The sequence below is a fragment of the Brachyhypopomus gauderio genome, chromosome 11, assembly GCF_052324685.1.
Source record: "Brachyhypopomus gauderio isolate BG-103 chromosome 11, BGAUD_0.2, whole genome shotgun sequence".
Lineage (NCBI taxonomy): Eukaryota > Metazoa > Chordata > Actinopteri > Gymnotiformes > Hypopomidae > Brachyhypopomus > Brachyhypopomus gauderio.
This window is the reverse complement of record NC_135221.1, coordinates 8378985-8404800: the sequence shown is the minus strand read 5'-3', so window position 1 is coordinate 8404800 and position 25816 is coordinate 8378985. Positions and strand designations below refer to the sequence as shown.

The 25816-nt window shown below is 38.2% G+C and overlaps 1 protein-coding gene across 3 annotated transcripts in view; it reads left to right on the top strand.

The window, feature by feature from the left end:
- pcdh11 (protocadherin 11) overlaps positions 1-24219 on the top strand; it is a 192590-nt gene extending 168371 nt beyond the window's left edge. The window contains exon 5 of one of the 3 annotated variants that reach the window (XM_077021716.1): positions 22852-24219. In XM_077021716.1, coding sequence (XP_076877831.1) covers positions 22852-23249 — 398 coding nt within the window. In that variant the 3' untranslated portion in view covers positions 23250-24219. The remainder of the gene's footprint in view (positions 1-22851) is intronic. The other 2 variants (XM_077021713.1, XM_077021715.1) reach the window with 2 other exon arrangements.
- The last annotated feature ends 1597 nt before the right edge of the window (positions 24220-25816 follow it).

Sequence of the window (25816 nt, the reverse complement as noted above, 5' to 3'; positions counted from 1 at the left end):
CAATGAAATGCAAAAGCACTATTACATTACATTTCAATGCACTTTAACTCTTTATTGAAAAACAATACACAAGAATTACCATTCAAAACCAAAACGCTGAATTTGTGCCAGAATTGAATATAATACAGCTCGAAATGTAATCACGGCACCGAGGTATTGCTTTTCACCGTACGGTATTTCTGACATAAATGTCTCCTTTAAATGTAATGATCACGAGATTGATTTAAACACTGATGTGATGAAAACATGCCACAATGAAAAGTAAAAGCTCCAGTGTGTGTGGATTTGTATTTAAAGAAAGAAATGCTGAATTCGTGCCAGAAGCCACCTTGAAATGCAATCGACTGAACGTCATTGTATTCCACTGTGTGTCTCTGCGAAGCTGTGTTTGTGCCAGAATGAAATCTAATCACTGTCCAATAGGAACGCTCGCCTGAATTTGGGGCGGGGCTTAGACTCCAGTCAGAAGCAATCGTTCATAGTTGGACTTGAAAGCAGCAGAAATGTCTTTTCACGACAGAATAAAAGAGGAAATAAACAGTCTAATTGGACAAATTGAGGCTGGTGCAGTTACAGACGACTACGTGCTTATTGAAAACGGACCTTGAAAGTGTCGTGCATGTGCTTGAATTCCACCTTCTAAAGGTGGATGAACCCTGCAAACAGTGCTGAAGAGCGGAACACGACATCGACAAGCCACAGCGGAGCCCCCGCGATTGCTACCCGTATTTTCCAGATTATAAACCGCTACTTATTCCCTCTCGCTTTGAACCATGCGACTTATAATGAGGTGTGGCTTTTCTGTAGATGTTCCTTCACCCGTCAGGGGTGGAACAGAAAGTTAATCAGGTGGTAGGACAAAGATGTAAGTCAAAGAAGAAAGTGCTCATTTTCATTTAACTCATGCAAGCAGCAGGCACGACGGAGAATTTTTTTCAAACAAACTTGTTGTGCCGAATTCAGAGTCTCCTCGTTTGCACACGCATAAAAACGCTACAGATGATATTCCGGAGTTACAGTGATTTTAACTTAGTTCATTGAGCACTCTAGTTTTGTCCTAACTAGATATTTAGACATAATACTGCTGTAATACTGCAAAGTCGTGGTCAGAGGTGAACTTCGTACGTGAAACCATTTTCTTGTGCAGTAAAATGTCTCATACAGCACCAAACTACTAAGCATTTTTAGCCGACTGGTCACCTGATAAACTAGTCGCTCGATAGATAACGTGAGGACGACCACATACAAATAATTAAGGTAGAGTTTGCAAATCTATGTGTTAAGCTGAACGTTTTCTGTTGTATAGGTTTTGTTAGGCAACATAAATTAACACATTGGTTTGTGAAAGAAGAAACGGGAAGTTCCCCATTACCTGTGAAAAATGCCCATCTGCATTCGTGTAATGAAAACACTCAGTAGCCTATAACTCCTTCTCGTACTTTTTGGTCTTTTTACTGTCTTTATTGTAGGCCTATATTATAGATTTAATAATTGCAAAATATATGCAACAAGGCCTGCAGACAGTGGGTAAACAGAAGTTAACTGAAGGACTTAAAAATGACTGTATATATTGGATATGGATTTTATCAGTTAGTGGTGTGACTTTTTCCATTGAAAACTCACGTTTAGAGAATGTTACAAATAAAAGTCAAATTTCATTCAACATGTGCTTGTAATGTTTTAAATAATGAAGTGTTCCACATGCGCTAAAAAGTGCACGTGGAAATGGTTCAGAGGGGCAAGTTGAGTTTTGAGGTTTGCCTGGCCCAGGACCTTACAGGCATACAGCAGGCCTCTGAGCTTGCCCCTCTGAACCATTTCACCTGTGCGCTTTACTCAATATGCCATGTTTCCTGTTGGATTTGAGGCATAAAATGATGCTGGGCCAGGCCAAAGTCAGGTGTCTCATACATATAAGAACTAGTTATGTATGATGCAATTGAGGTTTGCCTGGCCCAAGACCTTACAGGCATCCAGCATACCTCTGAGCTTGCCCCTCTGAACCATTTCACCTGTGCACTTTACTCAATATGCCATGTTTCCTGTTAGATTTGAGGCAGAAAATGATGTTGGGCCAGGCCAAAATTAGGTTTCTCTTACAGATAGTAACCGTTTACGTATGATGCATGTGTTGCTTGTCTGGCCCAACGCATTATAGGCATACAGCAGGCCTCTGAACCCCTCTGAATAATTTCAGTGCGCTTTCTGTGCGCTTACCTACTCAATATGTTGTGTTTCCAGATATATTTGAGGTATAAAATGATGTTGGATCAGGCTAAAATCAGGTTCCTCTCTTAAGAAGTGACCTGTTCTTCATGATGCATTTGTTATTTCTCTGGTCCACCATCAATGAGGCCTTCAATAAGCTTCTGAACCTGCCCATTAGCATTTCTGTGTTTAGTTTTCAAATCTAAGAATATGTTTCCTTACGTTAGAAAAGCTGACGAATTCAATCATCATGTACAAATCGCATACAATTGGAACGACTTGAAATAGAAACCATTTTACATAAGGAATGCTTTCATTATATTTTTATTTTTTTCTACATTCACAAAATCAGTATGGAAAACAATAACCTCTTAAATGTATGCTCCTTTGTTTAATCTATCTCTTTTAAACAAAGCGCGCAGCAAACACGCATCGTGAACATAACCTTTTTGAATAAGGAACCAACTTCAGCTGCCGAATAAGGAGCTGCGAATAAGTAACCAAACGAATCTCAAACTGCGAAGATTGTGGAGTGGAGTGTTGTGTACGATAAGCTCATCTCGGCCACGCGATCGCTCTTTCTCACGCTGTACGCACGAGAACATTGTTCGTTTTTTTTATACTGTATTTATGCGTAAAAATTAAAGCGTATCTAAATCTAGGGTCACGCTTAACAACGAAAGCTGCTTTACGACAGACATTTCAGTCTCTAAACCCATCGTTAAGCGGGGACTCATTGTACATTTAACTGAACTGATCAGTGTCTGAACGGTGCCTGTCAGTTCAGAGTTCATGCCTGTAAGGTCTTTCGGCCGGTGTTGTGTTGAATTCGTTTATCCGCGCATAAAGACGCTACAGATTGCGATTTATGTTTCTATGCATAAATAAGAGCTAGACTTTAATTATCCATCACAGCAAACGGCACGGAATTATCTATGTCCAAAGCCACACTGGATCAAGGGTGTTAATTATTTTAAATTAACTCTGGCTATATGAAGTTCACCTCTGACCACGACTTTGCAGTATTACAGCAGTTTTATGTCTAAATATCTAGTTAGGACAAAACTAGAGTGCTCAATGAACTAAGTTCTAACTAAATCTAAATCACTGTAACTCCGGATGAGGGGCGGAATTCGGCACAACACGCTCGTTTGGAAAAAATTCTCCGTCGTGCCTGCTGCTTGCATGAGTTAAATGAAAATGAGCACTTTCTTCTTTGACTTACAACTTTGTCCTACCACCTGATTAACTTTCTGTTCCACCCCTGACGGGTGAAGGAACATCTACAGAAAAGCCACACCTCATTATAAGTCGCATGGTTCAAAGCGAGAGGGAATAAGTAGCGGTTTATAATCTGGAAAATACGGGTAGCAATCGCGGGGGCTCCGCTGTGGCGGGTCAAGGTCGCGTTCCGCTCTTCAGCGCTGTTTGCAGGGTTCATCCACCTTTACAAGGTGGAATTCAAGCACATGTACGACACTTTCAAGGTCCGTTTTCAATATTGTCCAGCACCTTCAGCTTAATTAAGTTAAGCACGTAGTCGTCTGTAACTGCACCAGCCTCAATTTGTCCAATTAGACTGTTTATTTCCTCTTTTATTCTGTCGTGAAAAGACATTTCTGCTGCTTTCAAGTCCAACTATGAGCGATTGCTTCTGACTGGAGTCTAAGCCCCGCCCGAAATTCAGGCGAGCGTTCCTAATGGGCAGTGATTAGATTTCATTCTGGCACGAACACAGCTTCGCAGAGACACACAGTGGAATACAATGACGTTCAGTCGATTGCATTTCAAGGTGGCTTCTGGCACGAATTCAGCGTTTCTTTCTTTAAATACAAATCCACACACACTGGAGCTTTTACTTTTCATTGTGGCATGTTTTCATCACATCAGTGTTTAAATCAATCTCGTGATCATTACATTTAAAGGAGACATTTATGTCAGAAATACCGTACGGTGAAAAGCAATACCTTGGTGCCGTGATTACATTTCGAGCTGTATTATATTCAATTCTGGCACAAATTCAGCGTTTTGGTTTTGAATGGTAATTCTTGTGTATTGTTTTTCAATAAAGAGATAAAGTGCATTGAAATGTAATGTAATAGTGCTTTTGCATTTCATTGTGGCACGTATTTTGCATGTTTGTATGGAAAAGCAATGCATTTTGTGGATTGCATTTCCATTTTTGCCTAGTAGCGATTACATTTCGAATAGGCATGGAATCATCTCCATACACATGTCACTGCCACACAAACCTGTGTAAAATAGTGCAGCCTCTGCTTTTAGCTTCTTCTGGAGTTGAGTCCAGGTTTTCCTTACTGCTTAGCTACATAATTCTCAATCCTTCTCTTACTGTAATGCAGGGTTTGATGTTTAAATATATTTCACTAATGGGTCATAAATAACTATGCCCCAGGTCACTCAGAAACAAATTAGTAAATTACTTTGCAACCAGCCAATGTGATGTATAGACGTTAAACAACCTATAACCTATAACCTGACAGAACACTGTCAGGATGAATACACAAATAAATAACATGAAAAAAAAACAAAATAAACTTGTGTGCACATGGATGGGTGAATGGATGGATGGATGGATGGATGGATGGATGGATGGATGGATGGATGGATGGATGGATGGATGGATGCAGACAATTCTAATGAAATTATCTAAAGAATATATTTGTCTATTTCTTCTTTGACCTTTTTATACATTTGAACATTTACTGTTAAATATGTAATTATTGCACTTGCTATTTTGCTACTGGTATTTGTGAGTTTATTTCTAGAGTTAATACTTTTTTGATAAGGCATCTCACAAAGAACAAGTATTATACTTCTGCAGGAAATTTCAGCTTTGTCTTCTCTGTACTTGACATTTCTATGGATTGTGAATGCTTATTATGATGTTCCCAAGCTGTGCCTCGCACAAATTCACATTAGCACATTTCCACTGCAATGATCATTTGTACTTTCACAAGCGATCATACTTCATTATTCTGGACATGAAACAGTCATTGCAGTTTTAACATGCTGACAATGAAGGGGGAAATAAAAAAATATAAGAGTCTCATATAAACAGAATGTCACAGAAGCAACAACACAGAGTATGATAAGGCTCTTACTGATGTATTAATTAAATTATTCAATTGTACATTAAAAATGAAACTTTTTGATATAGACTAGATATATATATATATATATATATATATATATATATATATATATATATATATATATATATATATATATATATATATATATGTGTAGTCACATGAGCAGTGACTGCAGAAAGCAGTTTGAAAGAAATTAATGTCACAAACAGTTTGCGAGTGCATCATTTCACATTATGGCTAAATTGAGGGATTGAAGATAAAGACTCTTATCTGTGAATCATATCGATTGAAGGTGGTAGAGCAAGGATTTTCAGATAGTCAATTACTGCATTTAGATAATATTCCCAGTGCCATTTTTATTATTAACCCAATCCAATCACTGAATAAAAAGAAAGGTACTACAATGTTGACATTCTGCAGTTACTAAGATAATAATATATTTTTTCAGATCACCTCTACAAGACAGATACTACATAAGCTATTTAAGATCAAAGCAAGTTGTCAAGTTTGTCTTGACCCAGACCTTTTCATATATAGCCTTTGTTTGTACATTTGCTGTTTTGCTGTATGTACAGCAAAATACCAAAACCAAGAAGAATTATCACAGAAGGGTTTTTGTCTTGTTGTCTCAGCTGAGAGCTTGACTGATGATTCCTTACAGAACCACAATGAAAACCAGGCTGAATAAATATTTATCTAATTGGCATCACTGATGGAGGCCACTTTAATTGCATTGCATTTTAAGCAGTTTCTACATTAACCTCCAACTTCTTTCCTCTACAATTGATTCATTTAATAAAAGAATGAAACAGCATCCTGCTTATGTTTATTAGTAAAATGTGTAAATCCTGCACATTTTACTAGTTGGACAATTTTTTGGAACGCATTCTTCATAAACAAAAGCTGTTTGAGTTTTTGGGGTATTAGTGGTGACATTGAAGCTCAGGACATTGAGATTTTCACTTTGACATTGAGACATTATTAGCCCAAAGTTTTAAAGTACACCAACTGTGCTCTTACATCCATGGCATAAGCAGCCTGCTACTACATGTTACCAAACTGGAAGCTATATAGGTATCTAAAGCAGTGATTCTCAACTGGTGGGTCGCGACCCAAAAGTGGGTCGCGGACACGTTCTTGGTGGGTCGCGGACAGCTTGTTTAAAAAAAAAAAAAGTCTACTCTTCAGATTTTGTACTCGTATTTTATCTTGAAAAAAGTCAGAGGCACATGCCACAGCTCCAGACTGCGACTAAAATGGTCGCAATCGCGTCCATAAATGAGTAATAAAATTATTTCACTCGCCAGTGGCGACAGGTGATACCAGAGCATTATATTTTATGGGTGAAGATTTTTTGTCATTGGAAAAATATCCACAATTTTCTTTTGAGGTTGTATTTTAAAAGTTAACCGATATGCTGTAGTTCCCACTCTCATGTTCGCTCTGCCCATTAACAAAAGCGGGAATCACCAGCGTGACTCGCAAAGCAGCGGAGCCGAGCTGAAACTTTAGCACTAAGCGTTAGCTTGTTGAAAATAGCGAAGCCAAAAATATTGGATTTTTTCACACAGTCTACATTTCTGTCGGACCATAAGAGGACACACTCCTTTATAACTGTACATAGTTTTAAGTTCGTTTCACGTTCTCATTCGGAATTCTTTCTTCAATACCTTTAAGTTAAAAGTACCAAAATATGCAAATTCTTATTTCTGGCACCCAAGACAAACATAATCCGTGTATCATTCGTTCATTTGATATTCAACTTAAAATCAAAATCGGAAAATCAAAAAACCATTCATTATTTTGTTTTTCGTTTTGAATATAAAAACAAAAAAACAAACCAGGCTTGTATTTTTCAGTTTTTTATTTGATGATCCAAACAAAAATAGCAAAATAAAAAAACGGGTTCGGAGCCGAACTTGATTTTGATTTTTTAACTTGACCCATTTGTGTGCCCCGGAAGTTACTGATATGTTTATTCTTCGTGGTCTTCGTTTGTGCGGGAGTGCGCTGCAGTGTTACTTGTTCTACTCTGAGCCTAAACATTGGAACATAGTCTATATTGGTATAGACAACGTGACCATATTGGAACCACATTCTAGATTAATTAAATATTTATTTGAAGGTGGCAAGACGCCTGCAGAGATTTCGTGCACGTTGCAGCAAATGGATATCCAGTGATGATCCGGTGTTAATATTTGTCATTGTGTTTTGTAGTGTTCGTTTACTTTAGTCTCTGCTGTGTTTTCTGTGCCTTGTATTATTTATATAAACGTGTTTTCCTTTCATAATCGCTGTGGTCCTTTATATTCCTTCGTGAGTGTTTCTGTGAAGTGTGTTCTGTATGCCTTGTAAGTTGCGCACTCTCCGTGTGGGCGCGGTTCACTTAGAGCTAGGGTGACCAGACGTCCTCTTTTTCCCGGACATGTCCTACTTTTGAGACCTAAAAAATGTCCGGGGGGAATTTGTTCGACTGCCTCAAACAGAATACATGTACAGTGCAAAAGTGTTTACAAGTGAAAGCACGTGTGTCCGCCGGTTCTACGGCGATGAAACGAAAGTGTACGTTTACGGAGGAGTTAAAGAGAAAAAACGTTCGACACACACACCATCCACCTAAATCATTCACCGATACACCGATGACCCCCACCCAGTACAAAAGGTGTCCTCCTTTTCAGAAACCCAACTCTGGTCACCCTACTAGAGGAGACTAGCTCCGTTAAAGTATGTGCCAGCCCTTTATCGCGATTGTGTCCAACCCACCACGTTACACAGATATTGGTATATTATTTATTTCAGTAATTCCATTCAAAAGATGAAACTTGTATATTATACTCATTCGTTGCACGCCGACTGATATATTTAAGAAAATTTGAATATTGTGAAAAGGTTCAATATTGAAGACAATATTAAATAGCTAATGAACTAAAACTGGTCTCTCAGTCTAGTTCTGTATGCTAGACAGTCATGGGAAAGAAAAACAAGTAGTTATATATATTAAGTGCATCCTAAACAACAACCTACAACTCTTATTACAGGTGCTGTTCATAAAATAAGAATATTATGAAAAGCTATTGAAATAATTAGATAAAAACTCACCACCACTATTAGGTAAGAGGTAGAAATACTCATATCTGAGTTGTAGGTTGCTGGTCATCATGGGCTTAATGTAATACAACTTGTTTGGTGCTGTTCTGATGGACCGTTTAAAAGCTATTGAAATTAAAAGATAAAAACTCACCACCACTATTAGGTAAGAGGTAGAAATACCCATATCTGACTTATAGGTTGTTGCTTAGGATTGCGCTTAATATATAATAGCTTGTTTTATGATCTTATGATGCACCATTTAAAAGCTATTGACATAATTAGACAAAAACTGACCTCCACAAATTGGTGCAAGGTAGAAATACCCATATAAATGTGCCATATTTTGTCAATTGTGATTTTTTTTCACCGCGATCGAAATTTGTCCTCCACTTTTTACCCATCTGTGCAGTTAGAACACACACACACTAGTGATTACTAGGGGGCTGTGGTGCACACGTGCCCAGAGCAGTGGGCAGCCCGGCACCCGGGGAGCAGTTGGGGTTGGGTGCCTTGCTCAAGGGCACCTCAGTCATGGCCTCAAGCCTGGGAATCAAACCCACGACCCTCCGGTCACAAGACCAGTTCCCTACAATCAGGCCATGACTGCCCGTTGTATTACAAGTTGTATTACACAAAGTGCATCCTAAATAACAACTATATACTTTGTGTAATACAACTTGTTTGGTGGTCTTATGATGGACCATTGAAAAGATATTGAAATTATTGAAAAGAAAAAAAAACAGAGTGCGCAGTGCTCTGGGGCCTTTACTACCGCCACTTGCGTCCGTGTTAACGTAATTTGTAGACGGTGCCTTAGACGTCGTAGCGGTCACAATAGTACATTTTAAATAAAATGTTGTATACAACTTAAATATGTATATTCCTGGCGTAAACAAAGTTGTAGATATTTATTTTGCACATTTGGGCACTTATTATTGAAGAAAGAATTCCGAATATGCAAACGTGAAACCAACTTTACCGCAGTCAAACGAAGACCACGAAGAACAACTTCCGGGGCACACAAATGGGTCGAGTTAAAAAATCAAAATCAAGTTCGGCTCCGAATCCGATTTTTAATTTAGCTAGTTTTGTTTGGATCATCAAATAAAAAACTGAAAAATACAAGCCTGATTTGTTTTTTTGTTTTTATATTCAAAACGAAAAACAAAATAATGAACTGTTTTTTTGATTTTCCGATTTTGATTTTCAGTTGAATATCAAATGAACGAATGATACACGGATTAAACATCTACAACTTTGTTTACATCAGGAATATATGTATTTTAAAACATGTTATTTTAAATATACTCCTGTCACCGCTGCAACGTCTAAGGCACCGTCTACAAATGACCTTAACACGGAAGCAAGTGGAGGTCGTAAAGGCCCCAGAGCACTGCGCACTCTTTTGCAATAATTTCAATAGCTTTTAAACGGTCCATCTAAGACCACCAAAGAAGTTGGATTACATAAAGTTAATCTTTAATAACAACCTACAACTAAAAGATGGGTATTTATACCTTGCACCAATGTGTGGCGGTCAGTTTTTGTCAAATATTTCAATAGCTTTTAAATGGGCCATCATAATTCCACAAAACAAGGTTGTTGATTAGGATGCACTTAACTATAACTTGTTTTATGCTCTTATGATGGACATTTTAAAAGCTATTTAAACATTTGACACAATGTGCACTTAATATTTATACAACTTGTTTTTATCTTATGAAGAATCGTTTAAAAATTATTTAAATCTTTGCAGAAAAAAAGAGTGCGCAGTGCTCCGGGGCCTTTACGACCACCACTTTTGTCCATGTTAAGGTCATTTGTAGATGGTAATAGTAGTACATTTAAAACATGTCTAATTCCGAATACGCGAACATGAAACCAACTTAACCACAGTTACAAGGAAGAGAAAACATCAGTCATGTTGGACGACAGAGATCCTAAGTAACAGCTGACCTGATGTGAGTGCTTATTAGTTTATATTATGGCACCTAGAAAAAGTTATTGGCGCCTGATTTTTTCCTTTTAGGACCTACTGGCTCCTTGAGTAATTTTTAGTATGTAGCCCAGCATGAGAACCATCTTGTTGCCATGGTAACCACCAATTGTTTACCCTTTTAATTTGTTATAACATTTGTACTGTATAAAACTGGGTCGCGACTTAATGACAATGAGAAAAAGTGGGTCCCGGGCTGAGACCAGTTGAGAACCCCTGATCTAAAGCACCTCAGTTTGCTTGGAGAATGCTATTCAACCAACTCTTAACAATAAAACCTCTAATTGGTTGGTTCATTTTGCTAATGATGGTAGGGGCCGTGCTGTCCTTTCTGTCAGTTGGGATCCCTTGGTTCCAGTTGGCACAAGCTGAAGCATTATTCCTAATTGTACCGCATTCCACTGCATTGGTTACAGCCTTTCTAAACTCCCAATGGTCTGTGGTGCTGAATTACATTCTCACAATAGGTAGTATCATAATTTTTTTTTTTGCTCATATGGATTTGGCCAAAGTTCAGAATGTTAGTGTTATAGTAAGCTACCCTTCGGAAACACTGAAAATAACGTAACTTTTAGTTTCAAGGCTTTATTATGCAGTTAATTTAAAAAAATGTGATATGATTGATAGTATGGAAACAAGTCACATGTTACCCACTGCCAATACTATACTGCGAATAACCACTATAACAGTTTAATGGGGCCATTCATTTGTTGATCTGTAAATGGAAAAATTTATGAACTATCATCTATCAGAATATTTTTTTGAGCAATTGATGTCTGAAGCAACTGTTATCACATCATTCTGTGTCTTATTGTCTGTTATAATGAGGACTTCACATTGTTATCTCCCCAGGATAGTCAGGATAGCCTTGTTTTGAGAGTATAAAACCATTATTTGCAAAACAACCTCAAAATATGTAGATATAAATGTCATTCAGATGGCACCCAGTCATTTCACTGGGATACATGGGTCAGTTTCAGTAATAACATTAACGTTTCTTTCAGTCTTCTTCACTGATCATCTCTAGTTTCCATGAAGGTGAACATACATTAAGGCTAGATGCTGAGTGGTTCCACTCAAATTAAAATGTATTTTTAAAATGGCAAGTGAAATGTCCATGCTAAGTACTGGTATATATAGAGAGTTCCCCTGCTATTCCCAAGGTCACAAGGGGAGAAGAGTTTTAATTGAAAAAGAAATTGTCTACCTGATGGGTTCACCTAATTATCGAATATTAGAGTGGAGAGCAGAGGGTCTGCAAAGTGAGAAATTATGAAGGGATAACCTTGAATATTATGGGCTATATTGCACTCTCAGCCCTCACACTGACCAACAGTAGCTTTGCTCTAAATTAAAGCCCAGGCCTCTTGTCCTCAGACCAGAACTACATGGAATAATGAATGTAAGAGCAGCCATCTGAACATCCTCACCATGCCTGAGGAGAACACATTTTGGTATTGGGTTTCTGATATGGTGGAACAGTATTATTCTGCGTATAGTGATCAGAATCGGTGCACACTTTTATGTGCACAAGGAAAGTACTAAAGACAACAGTAGCAGAATAGTCCTAGAACATGAACAGTGATACTGAGCCAAACATGTCCTGACATTACAACCTTAGATATGTCAGCCATAAAATATGACACATGTAGGGTTATGGAAGAAGGAGGCACAAACTCAGACTGGATGACACCACCAGTCTACATTATTGGAGACCTTTGGACAGACAGAACCAAATGCCATCCTTAATCCTGGCTGGAAGCACAAATCTGCCATGTATGCTGTTAATGTTTGATATTAGCTGCCTCAGGCAAGCCAAAAAATAAAAAATAAAAATCAAGGCAATGAGGTTAGTAGGTTTATGGAAGTCTGTTGAGCACAACCTCGTGGCTGTTTCTAATTCTTCTCACAACCTGGATATCTTGGCTTTTTGAGCTCTTTGCAACATGGCTGTGCATCTCTTCCTGGAACATTGTGTGTCTGCTCATTTAGTTAATCACTAGACTATTAATTTTTAATGCTGTGTTTAGAATTCTGCATCTTACAGGCTGTACTTTGGCTGATCTACACATGACTGCTGATGAACAGACAATGTTCAGAAAGGGCTGTTTGAGGTCAAGATTACAAGGTTCTTGATCATACTGATGCAAACTCTAGTTTAGCTTGTTTTTTGAAAAGCACCGGATCATATTTCAGTTCATGCAGGTTGTTGTTTTTCTGAAACACTAAAAGAAAGGGAAAGATTCGACTATGCTTTATTTATAAAGGAAGAACATTGCTGTTGCCCTCAGCTTTCCCTGCTGTCATCATTCTAGAACTCAAACAACAGCAAACATCAAACAATAGTTTTCCCATTGATACAGTGATTCCGAGGTTGCACCATGCAGCCTTGGTATCTTCTCTTACCATTAAATATTGTACAGTTTGTTTGTTTATGTGTATTTAGCACAATATAAATCAGTATTTCAACATTTTTTTAATTAAATCAGTTGACAGTCAATGACAGCAATAATGTATAAGTATGACAAGATCTTAAGGCTAGAGTTAAATGAATAAAAGTCATCCAGGTTCATTATATGCCAGTTTTTGTTCACGTTTTTACAGTAACTGAAATTAAGCTTATGGCTGTGTAATAGATCCTGTTGTAGTAGTGGTGAAATAAAAAGCTATTTCACTCTATTTCTCTCGTGAAATCTTTCAGCACCTCTTAAAAAGAGTGCTTGACAGAGCTCTTGGATTCATTGTTCATATGAAAAAAATCCTGCATGTTACATTTATTGTTGTACACCTCATGTGTGTGGGGTGGGAGGGGATGGGAGGGGGTGGGTGGGTGGATGTGTGGGGATGTGCATGAGTTGTTGTGGGTGTTCATGAATGTGTGTAGGTGGAGCAAAACCGCACGCAGCATGTAAATGTGTTGGTTTGGTGGCATTCTCGGGTCTTACATAGTTACATTGTTATGTTAATTGCATACTGTGTGATTACCTGTACAAAATCTGTATTTTTTTGGGACATACAGTGTGTATGTATTTTAAGCCACACTTCACAGAGTTGCAACAGTAGTGGTGACAGACTTCTGGCAGACAGACACTGGAGAGCAGGAAAGCTAGTGGAAACGATGGCACTGTGCAGCTGTCTGCATGTACACTCCAAATCATTCTGAAGGAAACATCTTGTAACTCAGCTCACAGATGTTTCTTTTTGTTATAATCAATATACATTTAATGCCTGAATATATACAGTTAATAACTGAAAGTTTCTGTTAAGACGCCAAAAAGCTTTGGATTCAGGATAAGAAGGAGCTTTCATTATTAAGATGAATGTAGAAATGTTCTCTGTGAGTATGAGACAAGCAAATAAGTTATTTTGCACTTCCAACAACTCATTGCATTACCCATGACTGTCACATGACATGTTAAGCTATCATAGAATATCTGGTCTCCACTGACATCTAAAATAATTCACACATATTCACATAAAATATATATCCAGTAACATGGTGCATAATTAATCAGTGTTATCTGAAACCATAAGAAGCTCCTCAGTGAAATGCCTCATGGGGCTTTAGGTATTCCTGATGCTTTCAGAAAATTAGTTTGTCTTTGTAAAAATCTGTGGCAAAATAACAAATTCATTGCCCTCAAAGATGTATAATTAACACAAAGAAACACAAAGTCTTGATCAAAACTAAACAGTTAATTAGCGGACTGCTTGTCTTCTGACTCACGGTGTAACAGAGTCTGTCATAATGAAGAACATTTATCTTTAACTGATAACAAAGAGACAGTGAGCCTCTTTGATGTGGTGTACTCACTATCTGTCTGATTCTATGAACAGTAACAACTATATATGGCAACAAACACAAATCAGAAGTGATCAACAGATATATTACAGGTCCAGAGGTATACTTTATTCCTTCACACTGCCCAAGGAATTCACTAAAGTTTGCTATACCCCAGTGAGTTAAAGGCCTGTTTCAGAATACTTGTATCCCTTTCTTCTTGAATACTTTCGTCTAAATATTTCGTCTAAATACTTAACTGATCAATACACTTATGTTATGAATATTTATATTTAACTCCACACTGACTAACCTCAATGAACAGCCAACTGACAGAATTGTGGCTTTGCGAACGGCTGATATAAATAGTGAGTGCAGGTAGTACATGTCTGTCAGGACCTCACAGCTCCCCTTAATCTCTCACACATATTACTCCATCCATCTCTGTTATCTCTTTCATAAGAGCACCCTCTCAGTATTCAAGGTAGATATTTTGATATTTTGCTACATCTCTCCATACGAAATTATTCCCTTCCATAGATTTTAGAAGTGGTATCTCAAGAATGGTTCACTTTGCTATCAAATTTCTGGCTGCATATGGAAATATCTGTTTTTACTTTTAAAATGAGAGCTCGTTTTTACCCCTCAAATTATGGATGAATTTATCGCTTCTCTTCGTACGCCAACCTATCAATACAATAACTGCTCTTGGCAAGGTGGGGGAGCGCAGCGTGGATCTTGTAGCACTCTCCGAGTTATTATCATGATCAGTGCTGATTGCTGATTGTTATGGTGTTTGCACCTTTCCTCTATTCGGCGCCTGCTGTGTGTTTGGGCAGTGCTGATTGTGTTGATGCTGACGCTCCCCTCCTCCGTGTTCCAAATGGTGCAGAGGCCTAAGTGGAAGAGAGGAGAGGAGAGGCCCGAGCTATCAGACATAATGAACACCATGCAATCACGGCCATCAGCCAAAAAGAAAAGAAGAAAAGAAAAGAAAAGAGAAGAAAAAAAGATCATTGATTCAAAAGGCAGAGTGCAGTGTGTGGCCATCTTTCTTCACTCTAAAGAGAGAAAAAAAATACGCTTAATTTTCATTCCATCCAATGTACCTAGAGAAGGGTATGCAAAAAGACAATATGTCAGCTCTTTATTATTCAAGTGGCAGGATGGAAATTTCTCACCTGCACGCACATTCACACACACACACACACACACACACACACACACACACACACACACACACACACACACATATATATATATATATATATATATATGTGAGAAATTAGATGTGTTAGTTGGTGCATGTTTTTAATCAACACTAACAAAAGAGGAGACAGAGGAAGGTGGATGACCCGTTGGGTTCTTTCTGCCTCTGCACTTTGTCCCTGATGTTATTCTGTTATTTATTTCGGTGTTCTAATCTCACCCGAGTCAATAATATTCTTTGTTCCTTAAAATGGTGCAATGAAAAAAAAAAAGTCTTCTTCTTTTGTTAAAAGTGCCTGTCTGTGACTTCTCTCTTTTTGAACTCTGATAAAGTAATCATTAAATGCTGTTTTCAGCTCACAATTACTTTTGGCTGTGTTGGGTCAAATGCTACATGGACAGAGAGGAAAGAAAAGGGTGGGATGTGAAATGGTGAGTGAAAGAGAGAAGGGGAGCGCTAGAGAGATGAGAGCTAGAGAGATGATGACACATAAGATACTAAGAGGTACGTTTGATATATGCAGGGCATAGGCCAACTGACTTTCCATTGTTAATCCGTCATTGTTCATGCAACAAATTTAACTGTGTTCTGCAGTAATGAACGCATCACTTTTTCCACATTGTGCTCTAATTTTTATGATGTTGAGAATCTCAACTCAGCACAGAGAATGAATACTTTATTATTAATAAATATATAAATCTAAATATTATAAATATTTGATTACTTATAAAATAATGCTAAAAGTAATTTGATGCCATTAGTTGTCTACCACAAAGAACAGATAACACATCTGCAATCTTAAATATTCTTTATGTATCTAATTTTATAACCCATGGTAATGTTAACATGCATCATCAAGAGAGATAGCTTCTAAGCACTGCTGAACAAGAGTGAATAGACTATTCCTATTGAAATGTAAGTGCCTCAGAGTACAGTAGCATTTTCCAGAAATTATATCATTGTGTGTTATGAAGCTTGGTGTATGATTTAGTCACACAATATAACATATGCTTGCTAGTTAAGAGTTGGGGACAGCCTGTTTAGTCTGAACAGTTTCCAGGCACTAGAATTTTAAGTTAAGCAACTATTATTCTTTTTTTGTAAGTTATTCATTTCTGTGAGGAAACATTCTCCCAGTAGACTGGAAACATATTTAGACTTTTTGTTCATTTAAGAACAGAATATCCTATTCTAGTGCTTTGGCCTACTTTTTTCATTTGGTCTTACATCACTAAAATCTAAGCATTCTAAACTGTTACTGCAAAGTGTAACTGCTTTACTGAATTGCACATTAATTGCAGCATATTCATTCAACATAGTAATTGTCACGTTACAGCCTCAAGCCTCTCCCTGTGGGAGTGTGTATGTGTAGTCTATGTCTGGTTACGTTCATATATTTATTTCCTTCGGGTGTGGTCAGATGTGCGCATGATCATCCATCTCACCTGTGGCTCATCTCGTCAACGCTTGGGTCTCATTTATTTCAGCCCATATAAAATGTGCATTAGTGCAATGTCCCGTGCTCATCTTTGTTAGTCTTTTCTGTCTTAAGTGTTCCTGTTTTCCCTAAGCGCTAAGCGCTACTGCATGTTAAATAAAGACACTGTGTTAAGCAACTCGTTGTCGACTTCTTGCCTCATTTCTCTCATGACAGTAATTATATACGTTTGTCAACTTCCATAAAAGAGTTAGGGTTATAGGTAAAAAACACATATCCTTAGTGTATTACCAAGATGTATTTAATCTAAACATTTAAGAGAAATCAAAACACTTTTAAATGTCATTCTGATTGATAGCACAGGGCCTTGACAACCATGTGGCCATTCTACTTTGTGCACGTATGATCATAAGCGCTTAAGCACACATGCAAACGTGTAAACAAGCTTACATGCCTACATTTACATCTTTTCCTTTACTCAACTGGCATGACTTTTAGGACATAATTTTTGGCTATTTTGAGATTCCTTAGTTGATAACACATATTTCTGTAAACGTCTTTAGTACTTCAAGAGTTTATTGTTTCTAGTGCTGGTGGCTAAAATTATGTGAACAAAAGGATGACAAATCTAGGCTTAGCATATGCAGTTTACAGGACAGCATATACAGCTTAAATGACAGCACATGCAGCTTAAAAGACAGTGTATGCAGCTTATAGCTCTGTTTTATATACTGATAGGGGAGCGGTAACAAAGTTGGCCCAGACCAATGTCATTTCTTGTTCATTTGCACTTAACAGCATTGTCCTTGAAGATATGTCAAGCGTGTTAGAATGCTCATTAAATACTTTTGGACAGGAACAAAATGACAAAGATAATTTGTTCAACCATCACATAAACATGATATGCTGTTATAGAATTCAATAATATTACTAAAATTGTTGTTTACTATAACTATTAGTGTCTGCTATAAGACACAAACTAAGTCAAGCATTATACTTAATTACTTTGCATGGTGCACACATGTTCTGTGGGACCACATTAGATAGAGGATACTATATATTGTGCAATTTGCCCTCTAATTGGTATAACATGCCATAATGACTCCCTTTCCTATCCTTCATGCAAATAAAAAATCATTCAGGTCATGAATTTTAAAACATCTATGTCGTCGGGTATCATCTCTATCACTAAACTGCCATTAGTTCACCTCATATGCCTCAATGTTGTATCTTCCTCTCTAATGTGTAACTTCTTCTGGCTCTACTGTGAGATAAGGGATATTCCCTCTAATACAAATTCCACTGTATGATCCTACCAGTTATGTAATTTTTGTAAGTTATGTATGTTTCTTACGCTGTTACTCTGCCTTACGCATTGCAGTTTTATTTAAGGCAGTAAGGCCACCTTCTGGATATGTGATTAAAGAACAGCATGATGACCCAAAGGCAAATATTCACAGAATGCCTCTCATTTCTGTACTGAGGCTATCAAAATATACACTTCTCATATGTAACTTCCAGTTTTCACCCGCTGAGGCAAAAGACCTTCACAACAAGGCATTTTAAGGGCTGTCTGATTATGTGATCATGAGTCAAACGTCCAGGAAGTCAGGGCACTGAAAATGTTTGCTGGGAGGAGGAGATGAAAAATATCTCCAAGCATTTGTGTGGCTGTAATTACGAGTCTGAATCGACCAAGGCCTCAATAAATAACAACTGGTAATTTTACAAAATGTTGCAATCTACAAGAGTCTAGTCCTCACAATGTAGCTGAGCAGACTATTTCCCCTGAATATGGGTTGTTCCAGCTCTCATCAAGCCCAGAGTAAATAGGTTTGACATTTCAGGCTGTGGTGCTGTACTATAGATTATAAGCATTGTACACAATATTCCATTTTTTTTAATCATCAGTAGGAGGTCTTTGCATGTAGAAAAAACACTCAAAATATATAACTTTAAAATATATTATTTGGGAATGCACATGTTGTATGATCTTTTTCTTTTTTTTCTTTTTTTAGCTTGGCAGGAGAGCAGCGATTCCCCCTGCATACAAAAGGCACTTAAACAGCATCAGTCTGTGCCACTTGCCTCTGGCTGACGAAAGCATTCAGTGCTGTCAGCCACATCAGTCAAGCAATACTAGTCCCTGTGGAGTGGAAACTGATACCGACTACATCTTTGGTGCTGTTTAATGTGAAACATCACATGCAAAAAATAGTACCACTACTGGCTGTTGACACAGTGTCGCTGACACCTCATGTTGTACCTCTGTGCAGATTGCACTTGGCAAAGCATTTCAACACCAAAAAACACCTTCTGTGCACTATATAATTACACATGAGCCCATGGCCTTTGGCCGGATTGCTGCTGAAAAGAAACACTCTTGCTTTTGGGCAGCCTCACCAAAAGGTGCCGGTGTGACTGAGAGTAGTCTTGTGCGGCCCAACTGGGAGGGTGTTTGCCTGCATGGATGAGTGTGTCCACTTTTGGTCTAATGTGTTTGCTCCTGAAAAGAACAATAGCTTGCAAAGACACCTCCAATTTCAAAAGCACCTCTGAGGTGATTTACGGCAAGCTCCAGGAGTGATTTGGCTGAGGCTTTTTCTGCTCTGTCGAAGAGTGAGCGTGCAGCATCATTTTTCCTTAATGAAGTTAGTGACCCTCTGAAAGGTGACACATTCACCACTTGGCTGATTTATACATTGATTCTCTGAGGCAGACAGGAACAATGCAGGACCAAGGGAATCTAGTGATATGCCTCTCTCTCTCTCTCTCTCTCTCTCTCTCTCTCTCTCTCTCTCTCTCTCTCTCCCTCTCTCTCTCATTTATGCTTTCCAAACCTGGTTGGCCTGGTTAGCATGAGACGCCTTTTTATAGATCAAATCAAGTTTATGGAGCGTCACTCTGACTGACAACACACAAAGCAACCTGAGCACTCATGGATTTACAAAATTATGATTTAATTTTTTCCTTCCTGGATTTGAAGTAAATATAGAACATGATTAAATCTTTAAGTACGCTGGCTGGTGCTTGGAAAATAAAAATCGCTGGAGCATGCAAAACACAGATCTGGTTCTGTTCAATTATTGATTGCATTCTTACTCATGCAAATATGATAAATTATTTCTGTGACAGCTTGAAGCAAAGGCCTAACAGGACCAATGTGACATTCAGGCATTCATTTTCTTAAGAGGTTAAGGAAACATGAAACCACAGGGCTTCTAGTTGCCTCCAAAAATACTGCTTTACATTCTAATTAGCTGAGCAGACAGGTTTTATTGTCGGAGTCACTGGTGAGGCATTTTCCTAGACACATGTATGATATTGGGGCAAGCCTAATGAGATAGGCTGTTGGGTATCTTTCATTTCCAATTTCTCTTCTTTTGTGCAAATCACATAGTGTTCCTTATAGCAGTGCTCACTGTGCATAACATGTTGTCATATATGCTAACAATCAGCAGGCAAGATGAGGCCTGAGGTGCATTTTCAGAAACCCAGTGCTTGATTTATCTTAAAAAAACAAATTCATCATGTTGGAAAGATCATAAAATGCAGGTTGTACCACAATGACAGTGATAAATAATGGTTTGTTGAGCTGTTCATTAATTATTTAGTATTGAAAAGCCAGTCTATGACAAAAACAACTGAGGATCTTCTTGTTTTTAGAATTTAATTAAGCTACAGGGAATTCACTGCATATTGCAGGTAAACACTAATGACCATGGGAATACAATGCAAATTAAATATACTGATGGGATTGTATAAACATTTCTTGCTGCCTTTAATTGTTCTTAACCCTTTCATGCTTGGTTCTACTACAGTTGACAGATATTCAATGATATTCAAGATGATTTCAAACCACATGATTTGTAGTATTAACATGCAACCAACAGTTTGTCAAACCAACAGCGTCTGTCTTAATTAAAATGTGTTAGCTTTAACTATTACAATACAAATCTATGCCAATGGTGGTGAATATGACGACATGACCCCTGATATATATATACTTTTACGTTTAATTGATATAGGTCTAACAATAATTTTTCCTATGGGACAAAATTGAACTTTCCACTTTAGTAGATGTACTGCATTAATGGTTATGTTTTGTCTATGAGGGTTCAATATGTTGTTTGGGTAAAATAGCCTATATTTGTCAAAATTTTCAATTAATATATAGTATATTGTAGTATACAAACTGAATGTCCATTTTATTATAGACACCCATCTAGTACCACACTGGACCTCTTTTGGCCTTCTGATATGCAGCAATTCATCATGGCATAGAGTCTAGGTGTTGAAATCATTCTACAGAAATCTTGGTCTATGTAGACAGGATAACATCTTGCACTTGCAAATTAAATGGAGGTACTGACATGCTCTAAGACTCCCAATATACTTAATCCCAGAGATGTTATATGGGATTATTATATGGCCAGGGAAGCAAGGAAAACTGGCAGTTCCTGGAGTCAGTCCATGAGTATACAACTCTTGTGGCATGGTGCATTGTCCTGCTGAAAGTGTACTGAAAGTAAACAGCTGCCATAAAGGAATGAACTTGGTCAGCCACACTGCTTGGGTAAGTGCTACTGTCCAAACATCCATCCACAGGTATCAGAGGACCCAGAGTGTGCCAAGAAAGCATTCTCCACACCATTACTCCACCTCCACCAGCCTGAACTGTTGACACCTGACAGAAAGGGCTCATCGATTCATGCGGTTTGCACCAAATTCTGACCATCCAATCAGCATGGTGGAATAGCCATCTGGATTCATCTGACCAGGCAATGTTTTTCCACTGCTCAGTGATCCTATTTTTGGACTTTTTTCCCCATTGGAGTCATGCTTTTCTGTTTTCCTCGGACAGCGATAGCACTTGAAGTAGCTGTCTGCTGTTATCTTTGCTAAGGAACGACAAGTTGTACACTCGGACATGTTGGTTGGAGCTACAGCATTGTACTCGGCTGCAATTTGACTGTGTACCGCCTGTTTGTCAGAATGATTCTTGACATCCTCCTCTGACCCCTTTCATCAACAAGTTGTTTACATCCACAGGATCCCTTTTCGCTGGATGCTTCTCACCATTCTTGGTATACTCTCTACACTGTTGCATGATAACCCCACAAGGTTGGCAGCTTTAAAAAAAAAAGTCTAGCATTGGAGTCTATCACCAATGAACATGCCTCATTTGAAGTCACTCAGATCACATAATTTTCTCTTTCTAATGAGGATTCACACTGAAACGTAGCCACAGAAAACTTGCTCACCTGAGTTATGCTCCAGTCCAGAGTCACTTCAGATTTCCATGCAGGAACACACTAAACAAGAAAGGGCAGTTGTCTCTAATAAAGTGGCCATTCATTTATGTTATATTCCAGTATGCTCCCATAACTATACACCATGTGTCTATGTATGTATATGTTCATGGGAGTGCAGAGTACTTCCATGTAAGCACAAAGTGTGTGTATATGTGTGGGTGCACAATTGTATGTCAATGCGTGTGTGTGTGTGTGTGTGTGTGTGTGCGCGCAAGTGTACATGTCTCTGTGTGTGTTCATGTATGTGCATGCGAGTATGTTTCAATACTCGTGTGTGTTCACATATGTATGTTATTTTGCATGTACATGTTATCGACCACAGAAAATCAGGAAAATATCAATTTTTACTAAAAAGAAGTGCTACTGAAGTAGTACTAGTGAAGTGAAGTTTAAACTGTTAGGGTATGTGTAGTCTTCTCTACAGTGGGTGGTTGTGTATTTTCATCAATATAATAGATTTTGAAAAACATCAATTGGTCATGTTTTTATTTGAAAGTAATAAAATAGAACAAATCCTCCAAAGTGTTTTACATTAATTAATGTACAAAAGGGAAATCACCGTTCAGAATACAGCTTTACATAGTTATAACTTTATTTGATAAGCCTTCTTTCATAGTGCTTGCTTACTTCTCAAATATCAAGACATCTGTCTCTTGCTGCCTCTCTAACTTCTATATTCATTATGTTCTTTCCTCTACAGCTATTGAAGTAAACCTGCAGAAGGCTCTGGCTGAGGCTTCAGAGACCTGTACCCAAGAATGCCTGATCCTCGGCCACTCTGACAGCTGTTGGATGCCACCAGCAGTGACCCAGTTCCAGACGTCCGGCACTGCCACTCTGCCCTCCTTCAGCTTTCAGCAGAGCTGGGCTCGTGGGACCAAGTCAGACGGACGTCACACACTTGGCAGGTCGGTGCCTAAGGATGATCTGGACAAAGAAGGGAACCGCCCCCAGTTCTACAATACACTGGAGAGACACTGTAGCAAGAAAGAGGATCCAGTGAAGGTCATTCCTTTGGCCAGCTTCTCTGCCACACCCAGCCCACACAGCTCCAACAGCGCCTCTTCCTCTGCCTTCTTACATGAGCACCAACTATAAGAGAAGTGTATGGCCTAAAGCAGGTAGAGCTGGGCCTCTAACACCTTAACGCAAACGCACAGAAAGTTAAAAAACTTTAACATTGATTATCACCTATAATTGTAGTTACTATAAAGGGGAATTAATTTAAAGCTACTTCAGTGAAATGACGGTATGTGAAACTAAAGTCGAATTATGGCTTATTGCTCTCTAATCTCCAGTACAAACTGTATAAAGAGTAGATAAAAAGTAGAACTGAACCAAAGTAGCTGTTTACTGAAGGAAAAAAGGTGTGTACCTGTAGATATCAGCAAATGAATCGTTTTAGAGGTTTGATGTTGGTCAGAAAAACATAAAATGATGTCGATTTTATTAGACTTTTAATATGTTGTAATTACTAAACACATGCAAATATACACTAGTGAATGGTGAAAGGTCAGTGAGGTTAAGTATTGTTTGTGAGTGTGACTGCAGTATGTTAACTTTGGTGAGGTAGTAGGTCAGTTATTTAGGCAGAATTTCTTGGCCAGTTTAATACTGGTGATCAAAGACTTTTATCTGATTGTGTTGTGTAGACTTTGCCAATGCAACAGGCATATTATTAAGCCTCAGAGCAAAAACTACTCTCGCTGGGCTCTAATTTTGTGGCAGTGCTGGGACATTAAAACCACCTAATGCCGCATTTTAGCAGTTTCATATGGCACACACACACATTTATGGTCATTCATTAATTTGGTCAGCAGAAGTAAATGCACCTGCAATAAGTTGGGTGGAGTTGTGCAGCAGGTTGTATGATCTGCTGGTGCAGCAGGTTGTATAATCCGCTAGTGCAGCAGATTGTATGATCCGCTGGTGCAGCAGGTTGTATGATCCGCTGGTGCAGCAGGTTGTATGATCCGCTGGTGCAGCAGATTGTATGATCCACTGGTGCAGCAGGTTGTATGATCTGCTGGTGCAGCAGGTTGTATGATCTGCTGGTGCAGCAGGTTGTATGATCCGCTGGTGCAGCAGGTTGTATGATCCGCTAGTGCAGCAGGTTGTATGATCCGCTGGTGCAGCAGGTTGTATGATCCGCTAGTGCAGCAGGTTGTATGATCCGCTGGTGCAGCAGGTTGTATGATCCGCTGGTACAGCAGGTTGTATGATCCGCTGGTGCAGCAGGTTGTATGATCCGCTGGTACAGCAGGCAGCGGGATCCGTTCATGCAGCAGGCAGTATGATCCAATTGCACAAACGTAGTTTTAAAACAACTACCTCTGCTCTTAGCAAGTGGACGCAAGTCCATCAATCCAAGGAGGCACATAAAGACATATATAATTTCTCACATTGGGATTTTCACCATCATCCCACTAAGAATGTATCTCCCCAATACTAACTAAATTAAACTGAATTATATATTAATTAATTTTTTATGAAGACAATTTAATTTAAATCAGACAGCAGGCACACAGGAAATTATAAAATGTAAATAATTAGTGATGTAAAAATTGAATATTAATTTTATTGTCACCACAGTGAGCAACAATAATAATGATAACAATAATAATATGTATTATCATTGAATGGAAATTATTGTATTGCTGTGACAAGTATGTTTGTTTCCTCAATTTTGAAATTTTGCTGTTCACTTTAATGATGAAAATACACTGATACAATGCAGTGCTGGATGGTTCATATTCAGATTTTAAAAGAAATGTGCGGAATTAATATGATTGGATATTGCTGAAGCAATGACCAACCATATCCAGCACTGTATCAGTGTGTCTGTGCCTGTCAGAGGAGCTGCCTGAGATCCTATGCCTTATTTGTGTGCTTGAGCTGTGCCCACAAAAGTAGAGCCCACTCTGTGTTAACATTTACAATGTTTTTATAAACTCTTTTGTCCAAAACAGCTTATTTTAATTTCCTATTCCTAACTTTCCTTAGAAAAGCCTTCCTCAGATGTTCACCATGTCACTAGTTTTTGTGCATCAGACATAATTTCCCTCTCTTTATTAGAAACCTACTCATTTTCAACATTATCTCATTAGCCAAGCCTGGGAAGGCACAGAAAGAAATACTAAAGAGCCATTCTTTGTTTTCTTTTTCTCCTAAATCAAGTGTCTCTCTTGAAATATACAATTTATGCACAATAACAAGTGCTATGGAACCAATTATAAGAATCTCCCAATAGTATAATTACTTTGATCTGTAATCACCGTAGCAGCCATAGCTATGGAAGACTGCTCTGTGATAGTATAATTGGCTTACTTTTTAAACCTTCATTACACACTACACTTTTGAAAACCTACAAATAATACAATGCTGTGCCCCTGAGTTGTTGATATTCATCATTCTTAGCTTATCATTAACTATTCCAAAGAATCAACAGCGTTAGCATTTACCTGCCTACAATAAGCCTGTAGAGACTAATAGGGTTACATTTTCTGCAACCAGGTGGTTCTCAGCTTTCCACACTTAGCTATGTACAATGATTACAAAGATGAAGTTAAACTAAGCGTGAAGTCTGTGAGGGGAGCAGGTAGTTTAAAAATTGCATCACAATTGCATCACAAAAAAGCAATACTCATGAGTGTTATTCATCAGGA